The sequence below is a fragment of the Phoenix dactylifera genome, chromosome 14 (assembly GCF_009389715.1).
Source record: "Phoenix dactylifera cultivar Barhee BC4 chromosome 14, palm_55x_up_171113_PBpolish2nd_filt_p, whole genome shotgun sequence".
In the NCBI taxonomy this organism is placed as follows: Eukaryota; Viridiplantae; Streptophyta; class Magnoliopsida; order Arecales; family Arecaceae; genus Phoenix; species Phoenix dactylifera.
In genome coordinates this window covers 2128256-2148382 of record NC_052405.1, presented here as the reverse complement: position 1 = coordinate 2148382, position 20127 = coordinate 2128256, and the positions used below count along the sequence as shown (strand labels likewise).

The 20127-nt window shown below is 39.8% G+C and overlaps 4 protein-coding genes across 4 annotated transcripts; 2 read left to right on the top strand and 2 right to left on the bottom strand.

Moving 5' to 3' along the window:
* The first annotated feature begins 636 nt into the window (after nucleotides 1–636).
* On the top strand, nucleotides 637–4784 carry LOC103714312 (putative HVA22-like protein g). Its single transcript, XM_039133276.1, has 6 exons — nucleotides 637–1120; nucleotides 1226–1330; nucleotides 3021–3068; nucleotides 3148–3211; nucleotides 3298–3486; nucleotides 4608–4784. The coding sequence occupies exons 1-6, from the start codon at nucleotides 1089–1091 to the stop codon at nucleotides 4749–4751; spliced, it is 582 nt and encodes a 193-aa protein (XP_038989204.1). The 5' UTR covers nucleotides 637–1088; the 3' UTR covers nucleotides 4752–4784.
* An 82-nt stretch (nucleotides 4785–4866) lies between these two features.
* LOC103714271 lies at nucleotides 4867–6275 on the bottom strand. The gene has a single exon (XM_017844551.3). The coding sequence runs from the start codon at nucleotides 5538–5540 to the stop codon at nucleotides 5049–5051; it is 492 nt and encodes a 163-aa protein (XP_017700040.1). The 5' UTR covers nucleotides 5541–6275; the 3' UTR covers nucleotides 4867–5048.
* Nucleotides 6276–8372: 2097 nt separating this feature from the next.
* On the top strand, nucleotides 8373–9356 carry LOC103714270. The gene is made up of 3 exons (XM_008801461.4): nucleotides 8373–8623; nucleotides 8702–8908; nucleotides 9003–9356. The coding sequence occupies exons 1-3, from the start codon at nucleotides 8405–8407 to the stop codon at nucleotides 9162–9164; spliced, it is 588 nt and encodes a 195-aa protein (XP_008799683.1). The 5' UTR covers nucleotides 8373–8404; the 3' UTR covers nucleotides 9165–9356.
* A 268-nt stretch (nucleotides 9357–9624) lies between these two features.
* Nucleotides 9625–18349, bottom strand: LOC103714269 (transcription factor E2FB-like). The gene is made up of 14 exons (XM_017844561.3): nucleotides 17808–18349; nucleotides 13355–13547; nucleotides 13065–13124; nucleotides 12795–12880; nucleotides 12633–12721; nucleotides 12459–12513; nucleotides 12248–12300; nucleotides 12117–12167; nucleotides 11980–12028; nucleotides 11787–11852; nucleotides 11615–11691; nucleotides 11201–11432; nucleotides 10333–10399; nucleotides 9625–10243 (listed from the first exon to the last, which is right to left on the bottom strand). Exons 1-14 carry the CDS (start codon nucleotides 18003–18005, stop codon nucleotides 10107–10109), a joined length of 1413 nt encoding a protein of 470 aa, XP_017700050.1. The 5' UTR covers nucleotides 18006–18349; the 3' UTR covers nucleotides 9625–10106.
* Nucleotides 18350–20127: the final 1778 nt, after the last annotated feature.

Genomic DNA, 20127 nt, shown 5'->3' with positions numbered 1-20127 from the left:
CACTGATGGAATGGCCTTCCAGGCCAAACATGTACATAGAGAGGCAAACAAGACCGCGGACTGGATTACGCCTTATGTGACCAACCACATGGAAGGCACGCTGCGGATGACTGAAAGTGCGTTGCCTACAGCACTCTGTGACATTTTATTTTTCGATTTTATTGAGTGTGTTCGTACCTGAATGATATGAATGATATGAACAGCCGGCTTAAGCGCCAAAAAAAAAAAAAAGAAAAAACCACCAGGACTTAAAGTCGCCATGAACCAACGACGTCCACGTCCCTGGGTTTAACTGATGCGCGAAGATAACGCTAGGTCCTTTTAAATTCGTGTACATGGTTGAACGAAGTCCCACTTTCCTGCCCCACTCAACTACTCTCCCTATCCTCCTATTCCGACTATCTTAGACCCGTTGGACAGAGATGCCCAATTGGATTCTGCTATCCCGACTCTAACCGTAACATTCCAAAGACTAGAATACCCTTAACTCTCCGTTGTGATTGTGGTCAAAGAGGGGTCAATTTCATTAAAATAGCGTGGACAAGAAGGTAATTCTGTATTAACGGTCGACTCCTGCTGGAAGAAAACTGGGCCCGTCCGTGCCCGATAAGCAACCCAATTAGCCGCCGGGGAAAAAAAAGTCCTCAGCTCTTCGGATTTGTATGCGATGCGTATGACAAATTTCGCGGGTAGTCGTCGCTTGGAAGCAACCTCCCCTTCTATCTTCCCTTGTGACGCGATTTCCCAGAACCCAGAGAGAGAGCGTGGGGATTTATAGACTATAATTAGATAAATAAATAGAGTAGTAGTTCGGAAATCGGAATTGGATCTGTCTCCTTGGGCACCAACTCTTGAAGACATTCTCTTCTCTCTCCAGCTTCTTCCCCTCGGGCGCGGAATAAGAGAGTATACTCTGAATTCTAAGCGGCCAAGTTCTCCCAAACCAAGAGATAAAAACCTTCTTTTGAGTTTAATCCAAGATTTGAAACCTTGGCTTTCGTAACCGGGTCACTTAGGGTCCTTTCTTCTTTATTTCTTGTTTAGATTTCTTTGATTTGGAGTTTGTAGGCTTTGTGGGAGTTGCAAATATGTTGGGAGATCTCGCCATCACAGTTCTCGTGTAAGTCCTCTTGATCCTTTTTTTTTCTCAAAACCGTTTCTTAGTCATTTAAATGAAGATTCTTTGATATGAGAGGTTTATATTCTGCTTTTAAAAATATGGCAGGATGTTATTTGGATATGCCTATCCGGCCTTGGAGTGCTTCAAGACGTTGGAGCAGAGGCAGTGGCCCGGTGAGATTGAGCAGCTCCGGTTCTGGTGCCAATACTGGTAAGTTCTTTCTCCATGGGGAAAAGTTCAAATTTTGAACTTTGTTTTTGGCTGCACACAATGGATTCTTGTCATGAACTCTGATTAATTGTAGTTGTCTGCAATGAAAAGTTGGCTGAATGGAATGGAAACCTAAGTTCAAAATTAGGTTAAGAAAGATTGAGTTTGAAAGGAGCAGCAAGAAGAATTACAGAAGTTTTGAGTTTTGTTCGTTGTTTTGTTTGTAGACGACGGATTTTCATCGGGAAATTCAGTTATTTAAATTTAGTTGTTTCTTTTTATTGGCAGAAGGAAATGGAACCTTAAGTTCCGAATCCAAGCTAGGCAATTAGATCAATTTTTGTTTATTTTTTTACCACATGCAATTCCATTCGAGGACTAGTCAATCCTTCTTTGGTTGGCATGCTAATAAAAGTCAAGCATGTTTCGATCACCCATGAGACCAATTCCAACAGAGGATTTTGGAATATTTTGGGCGATTGACTGAGTCTGTAATGCTGTTCAGTAAATGCTTAAATTGTGTTCAACTCAAGGTTTTGACAGGAGTTTTCATTAAGTTTCTGGAAGCAACTGTAGAAAATGAGTTAGAATATTTTTCTCTGGAAAGCACTGTCATATCCTAGATAGTTTAGCAGAGAAGTTGGTTAGCAGCAAGGAACTGTTTTCTTGTGCCATTTTTCATCAGCAAAACTCTGATTACTTGGATAAGTTATTCTCTTAATTAATATTAATTACTTCTATGGTTAGCATGTCATTAAAAGATGAGCATGTTTCCATTGCTCAAATAGGAAAAAGATTGTACCTTTAATGGTGTTAATTGACCAAGAAATGGGAATTCAAACTTAGGTCAATGTTCAAGAACTTCACCCACCATGCATCCCAAACTATATCTTAATAGATTCTTGCTGAAATACACTGTTGGTGGCTCCTATTGTAATTAAGGAGTATAGACTTTCTAGGTTAATCTAGGCTGAAAAATTGCCCTCCTTTATCAAGCTAATTAATAATGGAAAACATTTTCCATCAAGTAGATGATGCTAGATTTGTTGGATATTTATAATTGATGAGATATTGTATCTTTCATTCGGTCCATTATGCATGTATTAGCCAATCAATTTTTAATGTATTCATTTAGTATTCAGGTTCAAATATATGCAAAATCCAAGGAAGCAGTGTAGTCAGCACTGAGCATTATCAGAGCATATTTAGTAGCAAATTTATATGTGGAACCACATTTCTGGCTTTCTGAAAATTTAGACCATGAGGCAGTAGCTTATTTAGAGGTCTCTTCCTCTTCATGTTCTTCAGGCATAAGGTACCAACAATATTTAATATTTATTGGCTGAAGCGGAATTGGGGTACTTATGAATCAAATATTACTTTGTGGAGGATTCAAAATCATGACAGACATTTTTCTATAATTACTTAAGTTTCTGCTACTTATTTGTTTCTTTTTTTTATCCAATTATTTCTTGATCAAGTACCATATTTCTCCTTTCCTGCTCGGCTATAATTTTCTCACATTCGATGTCTATAGTTTGTCGATATGTAATTCTCTCAAACCATCACTCCTTTTCCTTCTAATTATAGCTTTCGAGCTGCATAATCATCTGAAATTTTGATTGATTATATTAGTATATAGAAACATCTTGATGAAATGAATCATGCTTACCACGACATGAAATTGCAGGGTCATAGTTGCAATTGTAACAACCGTTGGCGACTCTCTCATTTCATGGTAGGGACAATTCAATTGGTTAATGTGTTCGCTTCCTCATTTAAATTATTGTTTTATCATTTGCTACTAATTCATGAAGGTTGCCAATGTATGGAGAAGCCAAGTTAGCTTTCTTCGTCTACTTGTGGTATCCAAAAACGAAGGTATTCAAAGAAACTAAACTAATCTATCATATTTGACAAGGTGACATTTCTGTGATGTTCATAGCATAAATTTCAACTGTATTCAGGGTTCTGATCTTATCTATGAAACCTTCCTACGGCCACTTGTCATGCAATATGAACCTGACATTGAACAGAGGCTAAGGCATTTGAGGGCTAAATCTGGAGAATTGCTTGTATTCTATCTAAAGAACTTCACAGACAAAGGAACTACTTTGTTTCTAGAGGTTCTCAACTATGTGGTCTCAAGCACAAAGGTAATTGCTACTTGCTCTTAAACCCATAATCTATGTCCTTCTTCTTATCTTTTCTGTAAGATACTCAGGGCCTAAGTTAGGCAATGGTTCTAGTCATGCATCATGGAAATTTAATCTTAGTGTTTTGAATATTCTTTGGAAAGTTTATACTGATCTAGGTGGTTAAAATATGTTTCTTGAAAAGAAGATGGAGGAAATAAGACACTTCCCCATATTTAGGTGGTTAAAATATGTCGTATTTGGTTTTTATATGAGTGTGTTTTCTTCTGAAGTTATAGCAGGCAAAATCTAAAACAAGTTGAAAATGACTTCAGAAGAAAAAAATAAATTTCAACTTCAATAATATAGTCCTTTGGTTGACTGACTTCAATAAATTTCATCATACAAAAAAATATAGGTCAGTAAATATGATGGATAATATTAAAATTTGAAGGAAAATGCTATGGAGCCCCAGTCAATTACTCAAATCCCCTTGTGCGGCATGGCACATGAGACACTTAATTATTATGTGGTCACCCCTAGTTTTGCGCTGTGTTAATTAAAATATATAGTTTGGATAGACTTGAATGGGATTCTATGGATGATGGCGTTTCTCCATGGACCCATGGAGTAGTTAGCACACGTTCCATCTTTGCAATAGGTTGCTATCATTTGAAAGGAGATATTTTCGTTGGAACTAAACCTGAGTTTGTGACTTGAAATCGTATGGACGAAGAAGATATGACCTCTATGAAGAATTTTAAATTTTATAGATAGTATTCCACAGAGAATATATTCATGAACATTTCATCATGAGCAATTTTCCCTTTTTATATTTGAAATTAAAATTTAAACAACCAAACTAAAAAATAAGTACTTGATTTTTTTTTGTTATTCTCCTAATGGATATAAGGATGTTTGCATTCTTAGCGATGGACATGGCTCTCCAGGGTGTGAATTTTATGCAATGGAGCTAACTACAGTTTTAACACAATCAACCATCTTCTATTTTTTTTCTTTCTATCTATCTATCTATCTAGAGAGATAAATATATATCATGTTATACAGCTAGTCTAGTCTTTCTACTAATTTTCCAATTTCTGACATCCGCTACTAATAACACCATAGCTTCAATCTTACAGGGGAATCAACGATCAAGCCGATGGAATCCTCTCACTGCCATACGGTCGTTCCGGCAGGCTCCTGCTATGGAAGTAGGCATCCACGAAGAGCCCGAGCCCCCCTACAACCCGCGTGCCGAATATCTCCGATCTCGACACCGCTGATAATATATATATATATATATATATATATCTTTGGGAAATTCTGTTTCCGATAATTATATATATATATATATATATATATATATATATATATATATAAGCAGAAATAGAATTGGGGTAGGTGGGATTAACACCCGTTTTATTTTTATTTTTTTTCTGAAATCTAAACTTGACTCCTGAAAAAAACAAATGCCAATGCTTCTCTATCCTTTCTATGTATAAAAACTTAATAAAAGAATAAAAGCGAATAAGAAAAGAAAAGGAAATATGGAACTCGCGCCGCCGTTAGTGTCATCATCGTTAACGCCGCGATCGCCGGATGGATTGGAGGAAGCGCCCGACGAAGTGGAAGCAGGAGCCAGCCAGGCCGCAGGAGAGGACAGCGAGGAGCCGCCGTAGGGATTCGTCGCGGCGGCAGCGGCGGTGGCGGCGGGAGGACTCCAACGAGGAGGGGGTGGGCTGGAGGTAGGCGTAGGCAGCCTGCTTCACCAGCCGATTCCTGATCTGGATCTCGCCAGCACCGGGGGTGACGGAGGAGGAGGGTGAGAGGAGGCCACCGCCGGCGGAGGAGGAGGAGGAGGAGGTGAGAATGTCACGTAGGCTGGTGTAGCCCGAGTCCGCCCTCCTCCAGTGGTGGAGGTTGAAGTCGCCGCCGCCGTTGAGGTCGAGCACAGCCGGGACCGATATGGCCGGCCGCCGGAGGGAGGGCTTCGCCTCCAGCCGCGGCGTGGACATGATAAGCGTGCGGAAGAAAGCAGAGGGGAAGACGGAGCGAACTCGAGGAGGAAGCATTTATGCCATATAAGAGGAATGAGAAAATCTATCAATTAGGAGATTAGGATAGAAAACGGTAAGACTTTTTAAACTAGATTAGGAAAATATTTCTAAGATTTGGAGAATCCTCTAATTTGTAAATTAGATGTGATGACGAACCAGGACGGTTGGATAGAATTGCAACGTAAGATGATGACAAGATGCTTGCTTTTATTGGATTTGCATCATCATTTTTCAATTATTATCTCTTATTTAATTAAGGCGATTACTTATAGCGATTTGGCGGACGAAGATTGTGGCTAATAAGGAGTATTATATGGTCATGATGGGTGGGGTTTGACAATGGGAACGGGGAAAGTTGGTGGGTGTTTCTTTTGGGACCCAGAAATTAATTTGTGTGCTCTCTGGTTTGGATCATGTGATGTTTGATGGGTTTTTTTAATTTCGGGGATATCGACCTTCTTTGTTGGGGGTGGAGACTGTCTGTAGAGGAACCGCGTAGGAGGAAAACGTTGCATAAAACTCTTTATTGTGAAATGGTGGTAACGCTAATTACCGATTTCTCAAAAATATGCACACTTTATTAGGTATATATCTCACTTCGCCTTCTCTATGGTTAAAAACAAAATAATATAGCTTATCAGCAAATAGTATGCACCTAAGGGTGGAGCTTCAAGGTTGGAACCCCATAATTTGTACATGAGCTTTTTAAAGTTGTATGGCTAAACAAAGGAAGGCATAAGGAAGGAGAGGAGCTCAGAGGGCAAATGATGCAGTGTTTCAAGTCAAAGAGCTCGTCGTCTCACTGATTGAGTACTTGGCGAGGCAGGAGTGGATAGGCCAAGGATGGGATTCGTGCATGCCAGGTCCAATAGAAGCATCTTCACAAGCAGCCAAAGATAGGCTTGGAAAAAATTCCCTGGGGAAAGATCTAGATAAGGAACAAACTATAAACTCCCTGTCCTTTTAGAGACTGGCCCATTTTTTTTCTCTAGAGGGGCCCAGAAGAAATATAAATTCACCAAAAATTATGTGATGGAACCTTGAAGTATGGCTTCAACAATATAAATTATATGTGCATGATATATTAATTATTGAGATATCAACGTATCGTACCGCTTTAGTTGGATCAAACACATCAACTGTTTGATCTTGAAGAGGAAAGCATAATAAATGTCACAGTTCATTTCTGTCAACTCGATAAATTTGGAATAGTCGGCAAATACCATATTGTTACAATAGGATAACCTATGAAGTCTTTGAGCATAATATTTATTAAATAAAATTAACTATGATGTGCAGACCTTTTCTGAAAAATATTGATCGAAAGCACATATCATATTACTAGAAATTTTAATTAAAAATATCGAGTTCTTTTTTTTTTTTATGGTGCATCGGCGCCTCACACACACAACGGATGTGAGTGTAGTCCAAAAAGTTAGAAAGAAGCAAAAATGCAAAGTGTTTAGGATCGAGCCACGTCCGTTCCAGATAACATTTTTGGAATGATGGGCCACATAAAAAACTACCCAATCTGCAGCTGAGTTCTCTTCTTTAAACCACCAACGTTGTACATGGAGGACTACTAATCACTCGCGCAGGTAGCATAGGAGTAGCTTGCATGCTTTACGGTGGAAAATGAGGTGAAATGGGCAAGAATCCAATGCCAAAATGGTGGCAGCGGGTGAGATGCTGAGGACTCCAAACAAAGAAGGAGAATCTAGTTTGCTTTCTAGACCCAAGGCACCAGAACCTGGGACCGGATGGATGGACAGAAAACTGACCGAAATTATGGAGTGATTCCGAGCATGTTGGGACCATGGACATAAGTGGGACCAAGGAACCTGGTAAAAAGATGGCCATGGCTGATGGCTACAATCCTGCCTTGCGAACCCTCGAGAAGTCGAGTGCATTCGAGCTCTGTAATCGTTTTATAGATTCCATGAGCACTTCGCGAAAGGAGACGATCTGAGTTCTCATTGTATACAAGAGATTGTTTCCAAACTAGTTTCTGATTCAGGGTTTGGGTTATCTTTTCACTTGGGAAGGTTCGGTGATTCAAATTATTTTTGTTCAGGTTGACGAATCCGTAAATTGACTCGGTTCAAAAGAACCGGATGCTAAAATCATGTTATGCGGGTATCCACCCTTGGAGGCTAGACGGTTTCGTTCCAAACATATCAAATCCTTCCTGCCCCATTCTTGGGGGTGTTGGGCGTGGATCGCCTCCTCCTCAAAAAGGGTTCGGCCATGGTAATTGAGTGAATCGGAGGTTGAAGATGCATTGGTGAGGATTGACTTTTGCTTCACGACATTCGCTAATCTTTGGGAGAGTGTGGCTCCCACCAGATCACGCACATCTATAGGGAGGCAAACGTTGCCGCTGACTAGGTAGCATCCTTTACGGCTCACCACTCTGGATACTTCGTTTGGATGGATCGCGGCTCAGTGCCGGAGCCCTTATGTAGTCTTTTATCTTTTGATTTTGTTGGCCGTATCCGCTGAGCCACCCATTGTACAAAAAAAAAAAAAAAAAAAAATGCTACTCGTCCCCTCTCCCACCCTTCCGTATCTTCAAGCCCCTATCTTTCCTCATTACCCAAACAGCCTACAGCCGGCCCAAGCCCAATTCCTCTTCTAAATTTACCAACGTAAATTCCCAGTTCCCATCATAGAAGTAGCGACCGTATCATGCTCTGAAGTCCATGTGATCAAATTTCACGTGTGCGAATCACCGTTGGTTCAGCAGTTTAAAACTCGGAATGCAGCACGGGCCAAGATAAGCGCAGATTTGCTACAGCTCCAGGCCCATGATGATCGGAACGGCCCAATATAAGCCGTATCCTATCTCTCCAGGTGGTGTTCCAGCCAGCGGTGGAGCCATGGCTGCAGCTCTCCTGCTATCTCCCGCTCTCCTTCCCGCGAAAAGCCACGGGCTTCTCTGCCGTTCCCGCCATCTCCAGTCCCCCTCCTCCCCCGCACGACGCGGTCGCGGTTGTCTGAGGATCCACGCGCTCCAAGAAAGCAAAGAGGAGGCGGCGACATCCTCGTCGGCCGAAGAGATCACCAAGAAGTACGGGCTCGAGTTTGGCCTCTGGAAGGTACAATTCTCTGCGCCACAGACAATAAATTTTCTCTGGTATTGGAAGCAATTAACTGTTGTTTCGGTTTTGGTGTAGATATTTAGTTCCAAGGATGGAGGAAGGGAAGGGAAAGGAACGGAGGGAGAGGGGAAGGAGAAATCGAGAGCGGATCAGGCAAAGGAGCTGTTGGCCAAGTATGGAGGGGCTTATCTGGTCACCTCCATCACCTTATCTTTGATTTCTTTCGCCCTTTGCTACGTCCTCGTTAGCGCTGGAATTGATGTCCAGGCTTTGCTCAACAAGGTATCCAACTTCCGGGTAGAGCATAAGAAAGGTAGTTCAATTTCTTCTCAAAGTTTTAAGGTCTCGTGCTTGTGCTTTGTTATGTTTGTCGTAGGTGGGCTTTGCAACGGATGAGACCGGTGGGAAGGTGGGAACGTTCGCATTGGCTTACGCCGCGCACAAGGCCGCGTCGCCGATCAGGTTTCCTCCGACCGTCGCACTCACCCCAATTGTAGCCAGTTGGATTGGGAAGAAGAGAGCCAAGACTGATAACTGATTGCATAATCCTGGCCTTTTTCTTTTTTCCTTCTTGTTTTGCCTCGTACTCTCATTTTTGTCGCTTGAATTAAAATTTTAATGAATGGCTATGTGTAGATTTTATGTCACAGATTTTCACGATAATCTATATTGTCATGCCTGGTGGAACGAACATTGGCTTCTTTAATAGTGATTTTTGAGTTTGATGAAAGGAAGCCCAGGCTTTCAATTGTCTATACAATATCACCAAATCTTCAGATTGGCAGTGACTTGCATCTCTGTAAAGACGTCTTTTGATACAGCTGAGAATTCAGACGGTCCCTGTTAATAATTCACAGAAATATGGACACCCGTGCATCACTAAAAGAATCATTATACGCAAAGTTGGTTTGAACATCATATACAGCAGTCTCATGGTTATGCTTTAGATGGGTCATATCCATCATGACGATTATACCAAATTAAAGCTCGGATTAGCAAAACAGAAGGGCTGCCCAAACTTTTATCTTGAGGAGTTATAACTGGGAAAAAAAAATGCATAGCATCTTGTACATGTAGGAAATATAATAAAGTACATACATGGGAGAAATTAAACATAATTCTCATGTCTGCTTCATCCGAACCTGTGGCTATGAGAACGATTGATATGTTGGGGCATGACAAAGGATTTAGAAAGGGGAAGACTAGGATTCATGCCTGGCCTATGTAATAAGACATGTTACTCAACTGTACATATGGACGGTAGCTGTTCTTTTAAGGCAACTGACAGCTTTCTCTTGCAACAACCTCTCCTGCGAAACACTAGGTTGGCCGCCCAGAATGATGATAATTCCCAGCCAGAAGGTCTATTTTTTATCGAAATTCCCAGCTAGAAGGTCATTTCAGTGACCTTGAACATGATTGCCTCAGTGGAAAAAGGTACCGACCTGAGTTTCTGAATTTTACTTGCTTGATTTCATATTCATCCCTGAGTGGAGTTTGTATTGGAAGGGACATTGATAACACCAGATGGTGGAGTTTCTGGCTGAGGAGTGCTAACGTTGCTAGAAATGAAATCCTCTGGATTAAACTTGCCCATTGCGTCCCACTGAACCTCAGCTGCAGTTGGAGTTTAAGGAGTTACAATATTTGATCCGGGATAAACAAAGACGAGGACACAATAAGAACCAAAAAAGTGAGAAGGATACGTGCTGTCTTCCACATATCTGTAATGCTAACTCCAGCGTCAGATAGAAGCCAGTAGTCAGCATCAGTCTGCAAAACGAAATAGAGAATTCTCAGAATGCACACATCCTGTATAATCCCTTAAACATATTGTGAGGTACGATGCAGTTCCAACAACAGGCATTGTAGCTAAGGATACCGAAAGCAGATATTGATCAGTGATGATAATCAGACTGTACAAGCAAAATATCAAACAGAGCAGTTTTGAGATTGCTTTTTCTGTTTTTAAGAACACCTTGAGGATAAATAAGATATAGGACCAGATTCACTTCTTCTATAGATAAAAGTCTTATCCAAGTCAAACATTCTCAAAGCAGCTGCAGCTAACGAGTTTCTTTATTCTCCCAGATCGATGACATTTTCATCCCCATCATGATACTCATGGAGGATCTCAATATAAGATACAGAAATCCTTTACATCATTGCAATATCATTCATTAACAGGCTGAACATCAAAAGGCAGGAAAAAAAAAGGAGAAAAATTCACAACTAGACAACTAACAATTTGTTCATGTTAAAAATCTTAGATGTAAAGATATCTCAAATAATGGAGCAGAGATCATAACTGGATGCATGTTATCCAGGCCAGGGTAGTCTCCATTAACTAAAACCATGTGTAATAAGAAATTTCTATATCAGTATTTTGGCCTAAGAACAGATAGTAACATAGGATCCACAAAAAGTCAATCCTAAAATGATGGCCTTCTTTGGGTTTATGATCACATTTTATCTATGCATTGTATAACATCATTGATTGATGGTGTTTCACTTTTCCTTATCTGAATGCTTACTAAGACCATCACTATCTGTACATACAAAGAATGAACTTACATCAACATCTGAAGGAACAATCTTCATCATCCCACCAACAAAATCTTGTGAGGCATTTGGATCAGAACTCATCCTTTGATTGTCTTGAACATTAGGTGCCATTTCCTTCCCCCTGCTCTCTTCTGTAACCACTTCCACTGTAGAGTTCTCAACAAATGCCGAATGTGATGTAGGTGGGATCCTTGGGGGTGTCTCAACACCACTCATCTCCTCAAACTTCTCCTCAAATTGACTAAGAGCATTGAAAAATTAAAAAGTCAGAAACCTATGGTAGAATATATATCAAGAACATGGCATAATTCAACTTTGAATTTCAGGATTCTCTACAACTTTTAGGTGGGACAGTTCGAACTTCGAATGCCAGATTAAACAAGGTTAACCATCCTCAAGTATTAATTGGAAGGGGAACAATACCTAACAAGGTAAACATCTATTGGACCCATGGTACTTCTTAGGACAATTCTGTATCTCCTATGGGGGTATTCACCAGCCTGCAAGCAGAGGGATCAAAATTTATGAGCCATTCAAATGCACAAAGTATGACCTATGTAAATTAAACTGCTTTACAGTTCTTGCCTAATCTCACCTCGTCGGGATCTGGAACTTCCAGGGTGGTACCATGAGGGGCTTTAATTGCTATCAAGGTTTCATTCTGCATATAAAAGAAGATATCAACTGTCACGTTTGGTTCCTATAAGCAGCTAACAGCTAGTGCTAATGTTCAAATTACTGACAGGCCAGATAACATCAAATTACTTTCTACAAGCCAGTTAACAAACCTGAAAGCAGGGCACGCCTTTGATGTCATCTTCAGTCACATAAAGCCACCTAAACACATAGATGACAATAAAAAATGACTGAGAGATGGAAAAATGGCATGCTTCGCATGTGCACTTGAATATAAGTCCGCACTTACTTTTGATTATTTTCATCCTCTGTAAGCTCTCTTAGTCTTTCTCGCATTTCACTGTAAAAAACATAAAAGCATTAGACAACTTGGTAAAAACTATTACTAACTATAATGTAGCGGTCTGACCAGCAACCAACCTTATTCGCTCATCCAGGCTGCGCTCCTGCAAGCTCAGATTTTCAACTTCTGCCTGGAGAAAAGGCAAAAAGAAAAAGAAAAAAAAGAATTCAAATTAAGTTATATATTTTGATATTACGCAAATTTGCTAAAGGCTCACTGGATTAAACATGTGCAGGCTATAAATAATGCTTTTTGTTGTTAGCATGAAAATGCATCTGTGCATGATACCTGTAAATTTGAAACATCATCATCAAGCTCTCCTGGCCTCAAGTCATCTACTCCCCTGTCAAATAGTTTCTTATCAAATTAAGGTATTCTGTGTTCTCGGATATTTTAGCAGTTTGCAAGAGAAGTAAAAAGTAAAATAAACATCAAGATGCAAAAATAGAAATGGTTAATTACTTCCAACGGATTCTGTTCTTAAGTTTCTTCTCTATCAGTCCAATCCCTTCAAGGACATTTGTAATGTCATATATCCTTCTCTTTTGGACCTATATAATCAGAAACATTTCGCTGAGTCTAGATAAAAAGGAGAGCGAAATAAATGCGAGGTCATCAGCTCACCTCCAATGTTTCTGCAGCTTTATTCAAATCAAGGATGCCATCCTGTGCATGCTTGAGTAAATTGATAAACTTTTTTGTTAGGAGTCCTAGAAAAGACAACAGGTAATAATTGTCAGCAGCACATGCAAGTGAAACCTCAAATCAATTTTTCTTCAGTTTTAAAACTGCTGAATTTTTGAAAGTTTATATTCTATAGAGACCCTGAGTTTCAAGCTTTTTGTAATTTGGGGAAAAAAGAAGGAACTTCTGATTAACCGCCACTTCAATCACCTAGAGAGCTGTCATAACGGCAGGTACCCACTGGAGTGAGAGGATTGCCAGATGGGGAACCTGCAAGAACCCATAATGATACTTGATTATAGCAGAACTTAATTACAAGCAAACAAAAGCTTCCTAAAGCAAAATTTATCACCATAAAACTTAATAGATTTAGTTAAAGAGTAGTGTGATAACTAATGCACCCATCATGTAAGAGCACTTGCAGGGGAATCAATGAATTGTTAGTCAGGGGATCAGTGCAGGCATATAGCAACGACAGGATTGGAAAGAGGATCACTCACAAGCATTTGACATGGGGGTCTGAGGTCCAGATTTACTGTTCTTCGCAGCCTTGGACCTGCCATAGGTCCTACCTCCTTTTCCTGATACAGGTGTGAGGAGAGGACTGGTAACTGCCTCAGCATATCCAGGGCTGGTTGTCCACTCACTTGATTCAGCAGCTTCATTGTCTTCTTGGTCAGGCTTTCTCTTCAACTAAATATGGAATGCCATTTTCAGTGAAATATGATTACCAACATTATGATGCTACTCAGAAAACAGACTAAAGAACTGCATTAATAAAGAAGACAAGTTTGAAACATCTTAACATATGCTAAGGATCCACCGCAGTTTAATAATGTCATGTCACGTGAAATTAGGGAGTATAAACTTTTAAGATAGTATAATGATCAAAAAGGAAATAAACATTCTAAAGTATTGGATTGGCATTGAAATACATGCTTGCGACATACCTGTACACATTGGGACTCAGGCCCCCTAGCTCTCAAAAGTTATCTTGAAAACCCTATAAATAGAACCAAATAAAAATCTTCTTTGCTGGTGTTGGCACTCGCATTTGCTACACAAAATAACTCAAATTTTCATGTTGCAGAGGCCAAGCTATCTTTTATTCAAGATCTTTAAATACCAAATATATTAGAACTTTTAAACTTGGGGCAACTTTAAAGTGCTTTCAGGTGGTGACTTCCAAGTTGGCCAACTGCATGGTTCAGACATTCTTATTATCTTCCTAGAAGTGAGATTCACAAAAGCATAGTTACAAATCTCTCTTTTGTTCATCACAGTGAGACAGCAAGAAAGGATTGAATCCAAAGGAAAGAAAGATCTTGGAAATATTATAAATGTTAAAGACATGGTTGTATACTATGATGAAATGGTGGCATAGCGATGTCATTGTCAACAAATTACCATAACATTGATTTTATTATCCCTTTATGCAATGCGATCATTCAAAAAGCTAAGAACCCCGGAGTTGACATGTTGAAAGGGTCCAGATCAACAAAGTCTTCTTTTCATCTTGTCAAGCAAAAGAGATTTACCCAAATAGGCAATGCCATGCATCTACAAGCCAAAATTAGCCGTTGGGTTTAATGATATAAAAATAAACAAGACATTTATGAAAAGGATGATGAGCACCTAGTAAAAAGACATTGCAAATTAAAGGAAGAACACAATGCCGCACAAAGCACAAATTCCATAGATGACAAGCATAAAATAGATGAAAATGATGTGAAGCAAAAAAGCGGTATCAACAAAGCAACTTTTTTTAAAGAAATTAAACTAGCAGACTATGATCCAGATTCGAAAGATGATAAGAGGTTGTCGAGGCTGATCTTTATTGAATAGAAAAGAATGAAGAATGCAAAAGGCCTGGACAGATGTACAAGTCATGATTTCAGTCCCACCAATAGAAGTCTAAAGTATATATCAGTCCCATCAAAACTGATTTTTATAATTTCAGGTGATGATATACAAGTCATGATTTGTGAAAGTGATAAGGGTTAGTGCCTAATCTTTCTCTCGAGATTTAAAAAAAGATATAAAACCCATGATTTGAACTTCATGGTTCCCAACCAAATCAGTCAACAAGTCATAAGAATTCCAATTTCAAAAACAGGTGCAATCAGATCATTTTGTATCTGATGACTCAAATATTAAACTTGGCTTAAGATCAATACATCAGTGGTTGGAACCACTTGCAGTAGGCTACACCAAGTCACATATGATGGGCTCCCGAATCATACACACAGAGCATGACTTACTAAATGCGTGAAAGAGGACATAGGGGCAGACTTATTGATGCACAGGTTATTAAGCTATCAACTTCAGCATTCAAACCATTAAAATATCAGATAACCAAAAACAGTGAATACACAGAAAGAATATACATGCAGATGTTCAACACAACGAAGTGCCTAACTTTAAGCACAATGAGTTCCATGTGTGTGCCAACACATCAATTTTGAAAACAAACAATGATTTCAGCTGCCTAGTCTCTCTTTTCTAATCTCTTCCATCCCCCCTCTTTTCCACTTTTAGCATCTCATCCCCTATTTTTTTTGCCTCTTTCTCGTACTTTGACAAATAGATCTGATATAACAAATACCTCCCTCCATCTTGGTAAATCACCATTTGCCCCTCATCCCTTATTATCAATCCTTGTCTCCCTCTCTCTTACATTTTCTAATTTTTAGTCCTAATCTTTTCTTATATTTCCCATACCCGCATGCTAATCCAAACTTTTCTTAAATATCCTTTTGACCTTTATATTTTCCTGTCAGAATTATCAGCAGACAACAGTCCATTACTCCATATATTGCTGTTAAATCCACCATTTATGCTTCTAGTTTGAACCATCTACAAAACTATGCATGTAATCAGTGGTGGAGAGAGTCAGATACATCCACAGCATAAGGTAACAAATTACCACAATATGAAAACACTAAAAAATGCACTTTGTCCTCACATGTTCCACAATGTCAAACATGATTCAGCAAATGGCTTAAGATGTTCAGCACAGTATGCATTGCCATCCAAAAATAGTGAAGAAAAAGACAGAGGGCATTAAGTAGAGAGAGCGGGCATGATAAATTTGATATTGGGAACAATTTCTTGGAAAATGGTACGGAAGCAAAGCAAAGAAGTAGTGAAGAAGAAAAGAGAGAGAAGTAGATGTTTGTCATGATTAGACATCACATTCACAATGAAACCTTCAGCATTAATATAAACAGATACATTTGGTGAAATTATCTCACCAGATGTGACCTCACGCTAGAATATTTATCAATGGAGGAAAAGTACACAAATGACCCGAAAGGAAATCCATAAACAAATTTTGGAAATTGCTGATTGACAGTTGGTAGGTAAATACTCACCACTAGTTAGAATTGACAAGAACATGATTTGAACTCTTCACAAGCACTTGTGGATGATCAAAACAAGAAAAGAATTAAACGTAGCAAGAATTTGAGCAAAATATTAAAAAATCAAAATGATTATCTCTTACAAAGGCCCTACAACCAGCGAGTTGATGGACGGTTGCTAAAGACTGTGCTACCCTGGGGAGGCTCGATCGATTAGAAAGGTCGTAGCCCGACCTTTCTAAGAGTTCCTTCATCTTGGGCGAGTAGTATCGAGGGATCTTGATGCGCTCGAAGATATATTCGGCCGGATCTTCCATTTCTTCGCGCCATAGGGGAGCTCAAACTGAAGCAACTAGTTTGGAGCTTTTTGGTCCATCTTATCAAAAATCAAGACACTCATTTTTAACGAGAGGCATATGCTTAGTGAATGCAATCTTCATTGTTCCTTTCTCAAAATCCTCATCCAACATTTAACCGTCCTTGAGCCTCTTTAAAATTAAAAGCTCCTCTTCTCAAAATGGATCAAAACATATAGCATTCGACATGAACAAATTGTATTGCTAAGGCAACTATCCAAAAGATCCTCACTTTGCTACCTAATGAAGCAATTTCCCAATCTTGAGATAGAAAATGGCAACATGCATCTCTCTCTCTCCCAAAAAGAGAAAGAAAGCAGCGCATTCTGCATTTAAACAAGGAACTAAATGCTGAATTTAATCCAGAAGACATAAATTAAAGCTTTGAAGCGGCTTGAGTTTACAAAATCTAAAAATGTAATGATACAGCACCCGCAAGATGCAAAAAAGTTGTAGATAAGTCTAGGTTTTCCATGCACTTGCTCCTCACAAAACAGTAGAAAGAAGAGAAATTGTTGTTCGATTCATATAGTAGATCCATACCAGAAGCCCACGGCAACACTTATCACTCTCTTCATGCTTCAAGCATCCATGCTAAGATATTTCATAAAAACTGCAATTCTTTCAAAAGAGGCAAGTATCATAAATACTAACTAGATAACATAAACAGACGAGTTGGAAGTGAATTTTTGGATCATGCAGCATGTCAACTTTCCATAGAAAGATCTGCCGATTTTGATGATGTCAACTCTAAAGCTTTACAATAGCATCTCAAAAACTCAAATGGCACAAACTAATTGCACAAGCTATCATTCATGCTCTCACAAAATGCAATTTACCTCTGAACAAAATAAACTATTTACTGCTTTGATGCAACAATTGCAAAGAGTACCGCCCAGAGCTTCAGTATTTAATATTCCCAAATAAATCTGGTCTTTAAAATAAAAGGAGCATTTCAACTACCCCTGCAGCAGCAACATAAAACGATATGGATCTATAAAGCAAAATACTTCAATACAACATAACATAACGCTCGCACCCCAATTCGACCACTCTAAAATATCCTAAAAGGCAAGAAATATGTCAAGAAAACAAACAATTTTAGCATGCGATGAAACCAAAAGCGGGGAAAATAGAAATCAAGAGCACTAAAAGCGCGATCAGGACACCGATATAGTGAACAGTGTTCCATTTCGAACAAAGAGAAAACCGACAAGCCTCCACACGAAACTCACGGGTGTCTTAACAACTAGGGCATCGGCGACATCGTCGGCGATCGGGCGGCAGTCGGCGGCGGAGAACCGGTGGTACTCATCGGGTGCGACGAACGGCGGCCTCACCGAGGGGAATGGCAGGTGGCGCTTCAGCGGCTGGAAGATCTGCCCCGCCTGCTGCTGCGCCGACCGGTTCCCCAACGCTCGGCCTCCAGTCATCACGCCCGCCCCGGGGGACGAAATCGGCGCCGAAATCCAGCGAAACGGACGTCGATCTCGCAGTACAGCACCGAACGATCGGTGGCGGAGGCGAAATCCTAGGCCAAAACCCTCGATTCAAGGGGAGGTCAGAAGGGCGCGGCGGATCGGGGGCGATCGTGGAGCCGGGGGGCTCGCCAGCGGGAATCGGCAGCAGGAGGAGCGGCGGAGGCTAGGGTTTGGGCGGATTTGGGATCTGGGAGTTTGGGGGGGGCCTGGAGGCGGAGAGCGAGGGTTAAAAAAGCGGAGAGCAGAAAACGAGGGAAGAGAGGGAAATTATAGTTCGGACTTCAGGATAGATATGGAGGGAAGGCGTGAGTGGAATTAAATATATATATACATAATAAAACAAAAAGAAAATAAGAAATTAATGACAAGCCATTCTTTGTAGTTCTTACATAGGAAAAAGAACTTGTATTAGCGTCACCAGTCGAACCCCATTGGCATAAAATAACGGCCTCTTAACGGTATAAAAGAAACGCCGTTAAGACAGATAACGGCCATCTAATATTCAAAGGGGAGTACGGTTCAAATATTATTTTATTGTAAAAAATAACTAATAAAAAATAGCTAAATAACCATAATATGACCACTATACCATTACAATAAGCTCAATATAGATGATATAACAGCATCTATTTGACAATTAATGCCTTATTATTTACTCAAAAAAATAATTTTGCTGAATTTAAATTTTCAAAATAACAATTTTTTTTTACTAATCAAATAAATTTTGCTAATAAAAAATAATACCATTAAGACAGATAACAACCATCCAACTATTCAAAGGAACCACGGTTAAAGTATCATTTTGTTGTATAGAAACTAACTAATAAAAGATATCTAAATAACCATTATGATATGACCGCTATACTATTACAATAAGCTCAATATATTTGACAATTGATGTTGTATTATTTACTCAACAAAAATATTGCTGAATTTAAATTTTCAAAATAACTAATTTTTTACTAACTAAATAAATTTTACTAACAAAAAAAATAAACAACAATTTCACCATTACAACAAAAAAAAATAATTCTTACAAAGATCTATATATTATAGAGGGAGAGATTAATGATGTTACCGTAGATTCAATTATAACAATACTCTAAATAAATAGATATATTCCTCACAATTATCTACTATTATGATAAAAATAATAGTTATTAATGATCTTTGCACAAAATAACAGCATGAAATTAGTTTTTATTTTGACTTCCTATTAATAATATGCAATACGCAAAGTAAATATTACAACGGCCGTTATTATATCGTTTACGGTCCCGGCGCAGGTCAAAGGATTCTTTCGAGGATGACAGCTCTAATAAACGGACAGCTGCGATCGCCTTGCCCGCGTGCCTGTGCCGGTCACGCAACGAGTCTTGTCGGTATAAAAGACTCACAGAGAAAGAGATTTTTTTTTTTAGTTTTTTTTTTCTTTATAACGTCGTTTGTCCGGCCAATGTGCGAGGAGCGGTGACCTAATACTGACAGCTGGCTCTCGTTCGAATCGGCGATGCGCGCGCTTTTGGGCCGTCGTCTCCTCGCGATTTTTTGAGAGAGGGAGAGGCGGTAGCGGGCGAGGAGCGATAGCCGTAGGATTTGGCGGGCGCGCTGCGAGTGGGAGGAGCGGCTTCCCAAAACAGGGCGAGCAAGTAGCGCCTCCACGTCCCTTGGGGTGCGACGACGTGTCCTGATTCTGGGACACGTGACCGGTGACCCCCTGTAAAGCGATCCGGGTTTGGCTGTTTCGTCTCCAACAGCCACCACGAGCCGCCTCTTCCGTGGATGGGCAGGACTGAGAACCACCTGGATGCACGATGAAGTGGGACCCACCTAACCCAAGGGAATATCATCTGGTTTCGGATGATGGGGGCCACCAACGTTCGGAGAGCGTGAGTTTTTGAAATATTTAATTATGACATCATAGATAAAATCCTCCAGAACTTCCTTATCAAATGCAATGTCTTTCACAAGTAGAAACACTTTATTGATGTCACTTGATTGAAATTGGAAACAATGTGAGGGCACTTGACATGGATCAACAAGCCCTGAGTGCAGCACTCGCTCTAGCCAATTA

Bases quoted from the DNA above. Each gene is read 5' to 3' on its own strand.
- LOC103714269 (XM_017844561.3), bottom strand. From the start codon at position 18,005: ATGACTGGAGGCCGAGCGTTGGGGAACCGGTCGGCGCAGCAGCAGGCG. The intron at 12,029-12,116 runs GTAAGTGCGGAC...CTATGTGTTTAG, and splicing joins GAGGATGAAAATAATCAAAA to GTGGCTTTATGTGACTGAAG. The intron at 11,433-11,614 runs GTATTGTTCCCC...CAATGCTCTTAG, and splicing joins ATAGATGTTTACCTTGTTAG to TCAATTTGAGGAGAAGTTTG.
- LOC103714271 (XM_017844551.3), bottom strand. From the start codon at position 5,540: ATGCTTCCTCCTCGAGTTCGCTCCGTCTTCCCCTCTGCTTTCTTCCGC.
- LOC103714270 (XM_008801461.4), top strand. From the start codon at position 8,405: ATGGCTGCAGCTCTCCTGCTATCTCCCGCTCTCCTTCCCGCGAAAAGC. The intron at 8,624-8,701 runs GTACAATTCTCT...GTTTTGGTGTAG, and splicing joins TCGAGTTTGGCCTCTGGAAG to ATATTTAGTTCCAAGGATGG. The intron at 8,909-9,002 runs GTATCCAACTTC...TGTTTGTCGTAG, and splicing joins TCCAGGCTTTGCTCAACAAG to GTGGGCTTTGCAACGGATGA.
- LOC103714312 (XM_039133276.1), top strand. From the start codon at position 1,089: ATGTTGGGAGATCTCGCCATCACAGTTCTCGT. The intron at 1,121-1,225 runs GTAAGTCCTCTT...AAAATATGGCAG, and splicing joins CTCGCCATCACAGTTCTCGT to GATGTTATTTGGATATGCCT. The intron at 1,331-3,020 runs GTAAGTTCTTTC...ATGAAATTGCAG, and splicing joins CGGTTCTGGTGCCAATACTG to GGTCATAGTTGCAATTGTAA.